At 36.3% G+C, this 13597-nt stretch overlaps 1 protein-coding gene across 6 annotated transcripts in view; it reads left to right on the plus strand.

The window, feature by feature from the left end:
- MEF2A (myocyte enhancer factor 2A) overlaps positions 1-13597 on the plus strand; it is a 156062-nt gene that overhangs the window by 120753 nt on the left and 21712 nt on the right. For all 6 annotated transcript variants that reach the window (XM_021711796.1, XM_021711795.1, XM_008056976.2 and 3 more), the window contains one exon: positions 11104-11291. In XM_021711796.1, the coding sequence (XP_021567471.1) occupies positions 11104-11291 (188 nt within the window). The remainder of the gene's footprint in view (positions 1-11103; positions 11292-13597) is intronic.

A 13597-nucleotide genomic window follows, 5' to 3' on the forward strand; every position in this document is an offset into this window, starting at 1 on the left:
CCATGCTGTTTTCCACAGAGGCTGTACTAGTTTACACTCCCACCAACAGTGTAGAAGTGTTCCCTTTTCACCACATCCTCTCCAGCATCTGCTATTTTTTGAGTTATTTATGATGGCCATTCTGACTGGAGTTAGGTGTTATCTCAGTGTAGTTTTAATTTGCATTTCTTTGATGACAAGTGAGGCTGAACATTTTTTCATGTATCTCTTGGCTGCTCGTATGTCTCCTTTTGAGAACTGTCTATTCATATCTTTTGCCCACTTTTTAATGAGACTGTTTGGTTTTTTTTCCTTTTGGCGCATTTGAGTTTCTTGTAGATGTATAATTTGTTTACAAATGATTCCTCCATTTGCCTCAATCCTATTTTAATTTTTGAGTCATCTGCCTGCTTCCCCAAAGCTAGGATGTTTCAGGCCAAGGTACTATTGAAAGCAGGTGCATCCTTGAGCTTTCAAAGCATTGAGTAAATTCAGGATTGGAAAAGACTTCTTAAATAAGAAACCAAAGAAAGTCTAACCACAAGGGAAAGGTTGTTAAAATTAGGAAACTTTATTCATTAAAAACACCATAAAGAGAGTAAAAAGGCAAAACAGAATGGGAGAGTATGTATGGTATATATATAATCAATAGAGAATTGTGTGTGTATGTTTTAAGAACACCTACAAATTAAAAAAAAAAAAGAAACCCAGTTTTTGAAATGTGCTTGAGAACACAGGCACTTCACAAAAGAAGCTATTCAGGTGTCAGTTAAATAGGAGAGATGCTCACGCATAATAGTCACAGAAGTGCAAAATGAAAGCCACTGCACATCTAAGAGAATGGCTAAAATGAAATAATACCAAATACTGACAAGACAGTAGAAAAACATGAATGCTTATACACTGGTCAGGGGAATACAAATCATTGCAACAATTTTTCATTATCTACTGAAGTTGCAGATGTATATAATCTGTGACCCAGCATTTTCATTCATTCATATGTATTGGGGGACCCCCCCAAAAATGGAATTATATTTTGGAGTGTGGTCCCTTGTAGTACAGTCTTCCCCTGCTAGTGTTCTAGAAACTAATCGGTATCAGTGCACCAGCTACCGTTATTGTGAGAGTCTGTTTGGATTCAGTGAATATTTTTGGAGATTCTTTCATGGCATTTGCCCATTTCATGGTGAGTGATTTATGAGCACACCTGTCTACACTGTGCTGAGTTTCATCAGTTTTTGATGAAAAACACATGATCTCATGCTCTATACTCCCTATTCACCTGATCTCTGTCCCAAACAACTTTTTTGTTTTCCTAGATGAAAAAGTTCTCAATGGGAAATGTTTTGCCAATATGGAAAAGGTGAAATTAAAAAATGACAGAAGCACTAAAAGGCATCAAAATTGAGGAGTTCAAAAACTGTTTTGAGCAGTGAAAAAAGCCTCTTGATAGCTGTATTACATCAAACTGAGAGTGCTTTAACGGTCACTCAACTTTAAACGTGTAAGAGTAAATACATGATTTTTTAATAAATAAATTCTGGGTTTTTTGGTTACCCTCTTGTACTATAGAGAAATGCATTTGTGTACCATGAGTACCAAGAGATATGTAAAAAAAAAAAAAATAGCATAGCATTATTTTAGTCAGCATCTAGAAAATATCTAGATTTCTATTAACAGTAGAATGGATAAATATATGATAGCATTTTCATGTGAAAGAATATGCAGTGAAAATGAAGAAACCACAGTAGTTCTCAACATGGATGAATTTCACCTAACTAATGTGCATAAAAGATAGATACAAATACATTCTAAATGATTCCATCTACATAAAGTTTGAAAATCAGGCCAATAAAACTGTAGTCAGGGATACCTGTGTAGCTAGATAGCAAAAATATAAAGAAAAAACAAAGAAATTACGTAAAAGTCATGATAGTGGTTACTTTACGTAGATGGGACTATCGTAATGTTGTAGGGAGCCCAATTATGAAGACATCTGAGGGGTTCTAGCAATGTTCTCCTCCCTCCCTCCCTCCTTTTGTCTTACTGTATCGTCCAGGCTGGAGTGCAATGGCATACTCAAGGCCACTGCAGCCTTGACCTGCTGAGCTCAGGCGATCCTACTGCCTCAGCTTTCCAAGTAGCTGGAACTATAGGCACGTACCTCCATGCCAGCTAATTTTTTTGATTTATTGTAGAGACAAGGTCTTGCCATGTTGCCCAGGCTGGTTTCAAACTCCTGGGCTCAGGGAATCCTCTTGCCTCGACCTCCCAAAAAATGATGGAATTACAGGCATGAGTCACTTGGCATCTTTTTCTTGATCTGAGTGATGGTTGTGGTTATATGGATTTTCATTTCATGAGACATCTTTTATGTGTAAGTTTTTGTTTTGTACATTTTGTGTATACATATTAGCAATAAAAAAGCTTTAAAAATAAACATAATATACTAGATATAGCAAAGGAACCATAACCACAAATATAAAGGCACTTTTTAAATTATGAGAGAATATAATGTACATTGTGGTAGTATTTATATTATTCTAAAATCTAGAGAGAGAAAAAAAAAATCATAGCCACTCACACTCACATTCACTCACAGAAAGTCTCAAGATAACCTCTGAGTCTTTGGGCGCTGTTGTCTAGATGCGCTACTGGCCACTAGAAACAGCACCTATCTTGAGATCTTGAAGCTCATTGATTTTAAGATGACAGGCCAACATGCCAAGATGGCCAAGTAGAAAACTAGACAGACTCTGGGTCCTTGGTGTTGACCCAGAGTCTTTCTAGTTGAAGCAACTGATCTTAAGTGCTATGATACATGTTTCTCCTTTTTTTTTTACTGAGTAGTCTTAACTCTTGTCACCCAGATGAGAGTGCAGTGGCACGATCACAGTTCACTGCAGCCTCAACCTCCTGGACTCAGGCAATCCTCCCTCCTCAGCCTCCCAAGCAGGTGTGACTACAGACATGCGCCACTATGCCCGGCTAATTTTTTGATATTTTGTAGAAATGAAACCTTGCTATGTTGCTTAGGCAGGTCTCAACCTCCTGGGCTCAAGCAGTCCTCCCACCTCAACCTCCCAAAGTGCTGGGATTACAGGCATGAGCCATTACGTTTGACCCATATTCCTCATTCCTAAGAGGAAAAGTAAGATAAAATCCAAGCAGCAGTTAGAGGGATGTTTAATAAATGGATGGGCATTTAATTGTGCCAAAATATACAATTTAAAAAAAGCAACCAAACTAGTAATTTAAAAATTGAAAAAAATGTTCATTGTTGGTAGTAATCATGAAATTCAAATAAAATGGCAAAAAAAATACTACTTTTACTTGCTATTCTCAGCTATTGCCACTTTTTATTATGACATGCAGTGCTGATGAAGGCATGGTGAAACTGATTATCTCATGTGTTTGTGACATTGTAAATTAGTGACAATCTTTCTGGAAAAGACTTTGGCAAGGTATTTCATTTGTCATAAAAGTATTTATACTTCCAAGCCCACTAATCCCATTTCTGGGAATCTATCCTAGATAAGTAAATTAGAATAAGTAAAACCTCATTGCAACTTTATTTATATTATTTTAATAATAATAATACATATTTTATATACTCTTCCTATATTGACTAATAGGAAGAAATCAATATATTCAACAACATGAAAATGAAGTAAATAAAATTTCAACTGGTTTTCTTTTTAGTTATGATTTTTAAACTATGCAAAAAATACACATGTGGAAAATAAAATAAGGGGGAAATCCAGAGTGATTATAATAGTTGTATTAGGATGGTGGAAATAGGTGTTTTCCCCTCTCTTTTTCTAGTCTCTATGATACTGTATTGCTATGGTACCCCTGCAGTCATAACATTTTTATTGTAGTAAATTAAACCATTTCTTTAGTTTTTATTTGTAACTTGATATTTTTTTGTTTTCCATCTATACCATTTTCTGTGCAAATAAAACCTGGCAGCTTTATACATATTGTCAATTGTATGTATCTTTCATAGTGATAATCTTCTTATTTGACTATGGTTTACTAGGTATATTTATCTTCTGAGAGTTTACATTTAATATTCAGTTTATACCATAGTTTAAGTGACTTCGAGGACTCTTTTTAACTTTGGGTCTACTTTTAAATAGCAAACATAAAGTAAAATCTTAGATGTCCAGCAACTTCACTTTTTAAAAACATATTGAAAAAGAGAAAAATATAATCTAGACTAGAAATAGACTCAGAAAGGTCTTGGAATTGTTTAGGGTTGAATGAAAAAAAATATGAGCTTGCATTGTAGCATGGGCATTGGCAGTTAAAAAGAGTTGAAAGATATTGTAAAAAAGAATGAGCAAAGCCTGATTACTCTGTGAAGGTGAGGATGGGATGGTAGAGGTTGACAGTGTAATACAGGTGTTTAGAAGAGGTTGAATTAAGCCGGGCTTGGTGGCTCAGCCTGTAATCCCGCGCCTTTGGGAGGCTGAGGTGAGTGGATTGCCTGAACCCGCGGGTTCAAGACCCGCCTGGGCTGCGAGACCTCTTCTCAACAATAAATCAAAAAATCAGTCGGGTGTGGTAGCGCATGCCTGTAGTTCCGGCTACTTGGAAGGCTGAGGCGGAAGGATCGCCGGAGCCCAGCAGGTCGAGGCTGCGGTTGTCAGGAGCGGCCACTGCCCTCCAGTCTGGGCGACAGAGTGAGACTCCAACTCAAAAAAAAAAAAAAAAAAGAAGAGGTTGAATTGAGCTGATAGCAGCATATCTGGGGCAAAGTGACTACCAGATGATTGAATATGGACTGGTAATTCGGAGAGACAAAACAGAAACCCATATTTCAGAGTCATTTAGGTGGAGGTGATGGTTGAAGCCATGTGTGCTTCAGCCAACATGCTTCATGAGGATTCATGAAGTCTCTGAAAGAGAAAGAGAAATGTTGCCTCTTCGGGGACGGCCCCAAAGGAGCAATGAGGAATATAGTACTCAGAAGGAACAGAAATGGATCTCGTGAGCATTGTCTGTTTTTTATTATAAATATCTAATAGACAGGATCCATATTGTCCATCTTATATGAATTTTCATTGAATCAAATAAATGTGTCATCAGATATTTAAAATCCTGTGGTCTTTTTTAATTTCAGAAATCTCAAGCAGTTCTTTGTACAAATGGCATAATTTTATAAACGTATTTTTGTTTATGTATTGATTAATCAGTCAAATGTCAGATTTTTATGAAATTTTGTCAAATATGAACCTTGCTTCAATCTTTTGAATTTTTCAGAATCCTTTGAAGTCTCTATGTCAGTTGAACTGAAATGGGTTCATAGTAAAACATTAATGACATCATTGTCTACAGTTTAGCCCTAGAAGTGTAGTATTAAGGGCATGGAGGACTTACCAGCCACTTAAATGCATTATTTCAGCTGATGTGATTTATATTCTGAAATATGAGCCAGACTGATACAATTTAATGACCTTACTTATAGCTGTAGGACTATAATTAAGATGAGCTCTGTTAAGTTTCTGGAGGCATCGGTAGGCAGTTTGCTCAAGAGCGTTTTTTTTTTCATATTGGTGTTAGGGCAGCAAATTACCATGAGATCTAAAAACACATTTTAACAACAATCACATTAAATTGGGTTTATCAATTTAGAGTAGTGGTTCTAATTCTTAGATTTGTAAACTGTGGCAAGATGAGTTACATACTGAAAATATCTACCTTAAAAGTCTATCTCAAAATATCTTCATTTCTGACCTAAAAATTGAACTGAAGGTAAGAAAGCATATATTAGGTATATGCCTTCTTATGTAGTATATTTCTACACTACAAAATAACAAGTCGTGCATGTAATATTATCTTAGCTTCTGCCTGGCAAGTTATCAAACACATCATCCTGTAATCATTATCTACTACTCACTTCTGACTTTAAGAAATACTGTGCTTTTAGATACCCTTTTACTCTTATAATTTGATTCTCATGAGTTACTATAGTACCATATTTAGCTAAAAAGTGTCATGGACTCTTGGGAAAATAGGATTTGTGCTTCTTGATAATATGTTCCTCTGAATATATATTTGCATCATGTTTTTAATGTCTGTGAGAGGAAATACTGATTTATCCTTCAGATTCGAGTGTAAATCAAGCAGATAAGAATCTTCTAAATAATACCAGAGATTCAGAACACACATTCATGCCTTTATATTTGAGAAAAAATATTGTTGATTCAACATTCTCACTGCTATGCCGTTTCTATTAAACTTTCCTATTTTTGAATAAAATTATCTGATAAACTTTTTGCTTTCTCTAGTTGCCTGGCTTAGCAATTAACTCTGCCCAACTCATGGATGAGCTCTACTCCATAGGGGATGGCCAAGTAAAGTGCTTGTTTTTTAAACAGCACTGCTTTCTGAAGCTTAACAGGATGCAGGAGATTACTCTATGTGGTGTGGAAAGATTGTGCAGCCTAGATTTAATACAGACCCCTTCAAGATAATGAATGCAGAATGCAGGAAATAGCCTCATGAGGTTAACTGAAATATCAGTTCTCACTGCAAAATTAAATCACACATATGAATTATAACTGCAAAGGTCATTTGATAAACATTTTGGAGAATAAAAGAGGAATTAAGTGAGAGTAAAAGGGGAAAAAGCCACACTGATCATCTGGAACCCTGAAACTCTGAATGACAACTACCAGAGAGGTACAGGCTGAATTGTAAGTGCCAAACCTCACCTCTCTTTTCTTTGTCCCTTAGTATTGAAATACCAAACTTGAAAATGTAATGATTACGATCCATCAGAGTTGATTATATCACACTGGCAAAATATTAATTTTTAGTTTCTCATATAAATAACTCACCTAAGTAATATGTCTTTTTCAGACTCTGCATATACTGTAAGCAGGTAGATATATTGAAACATCCACTTTCTTCAGCAGGTTTTCTTTAAATGCTCTTAATCCATCTTTTTCTAGTCATATTTTAAAAATTTTAGAACTCATGTACTTCTCAGTTGATCTCATTATATAACGTTCCTGAAAGTACTTTATAAACTGCCAAATTCTATACAGATTTTAGGTGATTTTAAATGATTACCCTTCTGTTGTATTCAAGAAACATTTATAGAATTAAAGTAATCTAATAAAATAGTACAAAATCTCTGACATTATGTGCAGTATACATCATTGTATTTTTGTCATTGATTCATTGCAGTTCTTTGGGGTAAATACTTTCACTCCTCAGAATACAGTCTTTTCAGAGTGAGACTATTAGGACAAACTTTAGGCCTGTGTTAAGCACACATTCAATTTTGGTAGTCCTCGCATGTATGTTAATATGGAGGGGTATATATTTGTAACATCTCATCTGTTGTCTACTTTTTTTTTTTTTTTGAGTTGAAGTCTCACTCTGTTGCCCAGACTGGAGTGCAGTGGCCGCTCCCGGTCACCGCAGCCTCGACCTGCTGGGCTCCGGCGATCCTTCCGCCTCAGCCTTCCAAGTAGCCGGAATTACAGGCATGCGGTACCACGCCCGGCTGATTTTTTGATTTATTGTAAAGATGAGGTCTCGCTGCCCAGGTGGGTCTTGAACCCGCGGGCTCAGGCAATCCACTCACCTCAGCCTCCCAAAGGCGCGGGATTACAGGCTGAGCCACTGAGCCTGGCTGTCTACTTATTTTTGGTGTATTCTCAGGCTCTCTTTTTTGCTTCTACTGGAAGAAAAGGAGAACAAATATGGCTGCCCTTTTCATCTGATGTACCCTGGAGCCATGGATTGTCCAGGCTTATCTGCCCTGCCATTTCTTATTTACATCTTATTCATTTATACTTTAACCTATCATTTTCCTCACATTTATCCATAATGCCTGCCTTCTGTTTTCTTCTGTCATTCTTTTGGCCTATCAAACTACTCAGTAGTTAATTCCACAAAGGCCTCCCTTTTTAAGCCCATATGCCTGTGATCATTGCTTTTAATTTCATTGTAAATTTTGTGTGGTTTCCCTTGGCTGTGTTGCTTTTACCCATACCTTAAATGTAATTTTGGCTTATTCATGCCTGTGTGATATGTGCTTGCTAACTAAATGAAAAGCTCCTTCAAGACCATGTATTCTTTTTATATCTCCCTTCCTATACTCCCTATACTCTATTATGTGTACGGTTCTGTACACATAAGAGATGTTTAAGTGTTTTTCATTTTCAAATAGTAAAGATAACTTTAAGTTGTCTGATTTTAGGTGGCTGATAGAATTAATGACATGAGAATGGGGAGTTCCACCCAGAGAATATGAGGCATGTTCAACTCTTCAGGAACTCGAGTTTACTATTCTAAATATTTTGTTCTTTGTCAGTTTTGTAATAAACACTAGTAATAGAATTTTTAAGCCAACACATTTCTTTTATTCAGTGCTCCTAAAGTAACATCTGAGTACTTACTACAATAGAATGGACTTAGATACTAGAGACTGTTCAAAAGAGAATCATGGTACAATATTCATGGCAGTAAGCATTCGTTTGTTACTAAAAACAAACTTTATCCATATAAACTTAAAGTATTTTACGTTTTGATTATAAAATTAGCAAGTTTATTAAAAGTAGGAATAATAGAATACATTTTTATGGGTAGTTAACACAGACTTAGTAATTTAATTTTTGCAGAAATATTTTTACAAATGTATCACGTAGTTAATGATGTTTTCTATTCTTCTCTGCTTTATTTGTGACTTACTTAGAACTGGAAATAGCATATGTAGTCTCTGTTTTATAAATGAACATTTTATGTTCCCATATATTTGTTACTTGACTATTTTGTATTTATGTCGTTATCTTCACCATAGGACTATAAGCTGGTGGATAGTAACTATTTCTATTAGTATACTATCAATTGCAACTAACAGAAACCTCCTTAGGCTTAAACAGTATGGAGGATTTATTAACATATATGCAACTGAAAAGATCCCAAAGTGGTACAACCCAGAAGCATGATTTAATCAGGGATTTTACTTTATTTCTGTATCAGTTTTTTCTTCATGCTGGTTTTCTTCTGAGTCTCAAAATGACTTGAGAATAAAATGCTTCCTCAGTCACATTTTGGGGAAGGAAGAAACCTCCCTTGTAACCATGGAACAACTTTTTTTTTTTAATCGTGTATTTATGTTTACATGGAGTGCAGCCTGGACCTGCTGGGCTCTGGCGATCCTTTCACCTCAGCCTTATAGGTAGCCGGAACTACAGGAGCGTGCTACCACACCCAGCTAAGTTTTCTGATTTATTGTAGATATAAGGTCTCGCCAAGTTGCCCAGGCTGGTCTCGAGTCTGTGGGCTCAGGCAATCCCCTCACCTCAGCCTCCCAAAGTGCTGGGATTACAGGCTTGAGCCACCACGCCCAGCGTGAAACAACTCTTTAACCCACGTTCTGATTGGTCATTCCCACATCTAGTCACTGTGGTGACAGTGACCTGAGTTAAATGCTTATGCCCGTCACCAAGCCAATCTGTGGCAGAGGTAGCAGAGCAGGGGTTGAAGAGTCAATCTCACCCAGTACACATGGATACTACACACGGGAAAGAGTAAGAGTGACCACAGTATTCATGAAAACAGATGGTTTCATATTTATTTTATAATGTCTCGACTGGTGCCCCAAAGTATGTGTACACAGAGCATATATCATATCACGGTGTGCCTATTCCCTTATATCCGCTAAGAGAGATGGATGGTTCTCTTAGGGGAAGTTTAAAAATAAAATGATTAAAGTCAGATAAACCACAGATACTTCATAAGGACCTTAATGGAAGCTTAAGAAGTAGAGCAAGTAGAAGTGGATTCATAAGGAAGAAACACTTGGTGAAAATGAAGTATTAGTGCCAAGGGCTAAATAAGCCGCAGTTAAGGAATTGTCCTGCTACATAGTTCAGTACTCAGAACCTAGTAGTAGTACTTTGTGCCTTTGCAGTCACAAGAATGAATAAATAGACTGACCCTTGATATTTTCTTATAATATCTTCATTAGCTTAGTTCCCAGTGTGAGATGCCCTGTTAGAAATGTCCATTGTCTCTGTGGAAAGCAGTGTGGCGATTCCTAACAGCTCTAAACATCAACCTCCCATATGACCCTGCAGTCCCCCTACTGGGAATATACCCTGAAGAACTCAAATCACTCTATAAAAAAGATAACCTGCACATCAATGTTTATCATAGCATTGTTCACAATAGCAAGAACCTGGAACCAACCATGCTGTCCATCAAAAGAGGACTGGATTTAAAAATTGTGGTACATGTATACGATGATGAAATTCTATGCAGCCATAAAAAAGAACAAAATCATGAATTTCGCAGCAACCTGGATGGAACTAGAGTCTATAATACTGAGTGACCTCTCACAGAAACAAAGATCTGAGTATCACATGTTCTCACTCATATAGTGGACCTTGAACACCCAACGCACCATCATAAGAAAATGACTGACAGTGGTGGGGGAAACTATGGGGAGAGGGGAAGGGGGATGAGACTAATGGTAGTAAACATCTGTCTGGGGATGGGGAGACACCTGTTATCAACAAGGGGGCCTAAATGAAGCATATTTGTATACCTAACCCTTAACTGTACCCCACAACATCATAATAAAAAATATTGATTTAAAAAAAAAAAGAAATGTCCGTTGTGTTTTAAGTATCTGTCAGCAAGTCCAAGGAGTAATGCTGGAAAACAAGCGGCATTAGGCTTAAGCTTTATATGTAGTTCAGACTCTGGATGACTTTCTGTGCTTATTTTTTAAATATACAAAGATACATGGTTAGTTACCATGGGTTGAGCATTCCAAGTCCAAAATCTGAAATGCTTCAGAATCTGAAATGCTTTGAATACTGACATAATACTCAAAGAAAGTGATCATTGGAGCATTTTGGATTTTGGAATTTCAGGTGTGAGATGCTCAGCTGGTAAGTATATGATGCAGATATTCCAAAATCTGAAATTGGAAACACTTCTGATATCAAGCATTTTGGACAAGGGATACTCAACCTGTTGTGAATTTTGTTATAAAACTTAGTTGCAACTAGAACTGGGGGAAAGTCAATTTGTATTTGTGCCAAAGCATTTTAATCACTTTTCATGTTAATGAATGATATTTCTTTTTTCCAGGGAATGGATTTGTAAACTCAAGAGCTTCTCCGAATTTGATTGGAACTACTGGTGCAAATAGTTTAGGCAAAGTCATGCCTACAAAGTCTCCCCCTCCACCAGGTGGTGGTAATCTTGGAATGAACAATCGAAAGCCAGATCTTAGAGTTGTAATACCCCCTTCAAGCAAGGGCATGATGCCTCCACTGGTAAGTTAAACCTTTCTTCAACCTCATTTTTTAAAACACATATTTTATACATAGTCGGGAGTTTTCTGTATTTCCATAGAACTCCCATGTTTTCCTAATGAATATTTCTATTAAAAATTAAAATTTAAAATTAATGTTTGAAAAGACAAGTCTACTCTAAATGCCCCAATATCAGATTGTGGAAAAATAGGAACTAAATCTGCTTAATTGTTACTTAAAATCAAAACTAAATATAAACTGGGTGGAACTGGAGGTTATTATGTTAAGTAAAATAAACCAGGCACACAAAGACAGATGCTGCATATTCTTACTCATATATGGTACCTAAGAAAATTTATCTCATGGAGATAGAGAATAGAATGATAGATACCAGAGACTGAGAAGGGTGTGGAAGAGAGAGGGATAAAGAGAGGTTGATTAGTGGGTAAAAGCATACAGTGAGATAGAAGAAATAAGCCCCAGTATTCAATAGCACAGGAGGGTGACTACAGTTAGCAACACTGAATAATATATTTCAAAATAGCTAGAAGAGAGAACTTGAAATATTACCAGCACATAGAAAGGATAAGTACTTAAGGTGATGAATACTTCATCGTAACATAGTCTATGTAACCAATATTCACATGTACACCTTAAATATATAAAATATTTTGCATCAATTTTTAAAAAAGCTAAATAAGGAGAGGTTATATGTGTCATTTTAATTTTACCATACTAATATCTTTGCTTAGACTCATTCCCAAATTTGTAAATTAAAATATTTATTCTCTGTACTTTGTATATTTTCAGTAATGTTACACATGCTTTTCCATGAGAGAAGTGCTCAATTATTTGTTAGAAAATTCTACATACCACAGGGAACTATTGTAGGATAGAGAAGAGTGCACACAAACCTGAGGGAGTTACTCTCCAAATAATTTTCTTTGCATATTCCTTCTCAAATAGCCTTTCTATTTAATTCCATAAAGAATGCAGGTATTCTCCACTCTACCCTTTGACCATGGCTTTAGGATTCTAGTCTCATTTGGTTTTGTATTCTGATTCTGTTAATGAGCAGAAGAATATATTTATCCCCCTTTAGCCTCTTACAGAAAAAAGTAGAATATATAATAAAGTTCTAAAACTGTTGTTAGTTAAAACTAGTCTTAGTTTAGCTGCTGTTTGACTGACAGCATATTAAATAACATGCCAGGTGTTCTTTCTATTATCCAGCTGTCAAACTTGCCATTTGACTTTTTGCTAAGTGAAAGTGATGCTATAAGGCTTAGATAATAATTCCACATTTGTATAATGCTTTATAGATAACAAACATCTGCATATGTGCATTGTCTCATTTAATTCTCCATTATACTGTGGTCATGGCGAGGTGGAGATGAAGAAACTTAACTAAAGGTTATTACTTATTCAAGATAGTACAAAACAGAGCCAGGACCCCATTTCTTAAGTCTTCTACTCTGGGTCAAAAAATTAGTGCTTTTTTATTCAGAGTTACAAACAGCTGGAATGATCACTCCCAACCTTACCAAAAAAAGCTCTTGGATACACAGTAGGTTCATAGTTTTTCTTTAACCCTTGTAGTGCTGAGATTTTAGGGCATCCAGCTGGCATGGATACTAGGAAGGGACGATATTTGAGCACTGGGGAAGACACGGGTGATAAGAGCTGAGGTGGGGTGACTGGTGAACTGTTGGTGGCCAAGTGCACTGACAGGACTGTGGACTATATGAAACTCCTGGGAACTGCATATAACACAGGAAGAATCTGTGTTCTGTTGTAGGCTTTTTCTCTGTGAACTCCACTGGGTGCTCACAGAAAAGATTGGAAACGTCTTGAAAAAGCCTCACTTGTGTTACACAACTAACTGAGAGAGGGGAAGAGTAGCCACTGCAACAGGGACAAAAAGTTTTGCCTGGGTCTTTGTTTTACCAGCACATAGAAAGGATAAATACTCAAGGTGTTGGATACTTGATCATAACATAGTCTTTGCATGTCACAAATATTCACATGTATACCTTAAATATGTAAAATATTTTGTATCAATTTTTTTAAAAAGCTAAATATGGAGAAGTTATGATGTGTCATTTTAATTTTACCAGGCTAAAATCTTTGTTTAGAGACTCATTTCAAAATTTGTAAATTAGAACATTTATTCTCTGTATTTTGTATTTTCAGTAATCTAATTTACATACTTTTCCATGAGAGAAGCGCTCAATTATTTGTTAGAAAATTCTTCATACCACAGGGAACTATTGTAGGATAGGGAAGAGTGCATACAAACCTAAGGGAGTTATTCTCTAATGAGGAAC

This window comes from Carlito syrichta, unplaced genomic scaffold (genome assembly GCF_000164805.1).
Source record: "Carlito syrichta isolate Samal-C Ts95f unplaced genomic scaffold, Tarsius_syrichta-2.0.1 Scaffold302587, whole genome shotgun sequence".
NCBI lineage: Eukaryota > Metazoa > Chordata > Mammalia > Primates > Tarsiidae > Carlito > Carlito syrichta.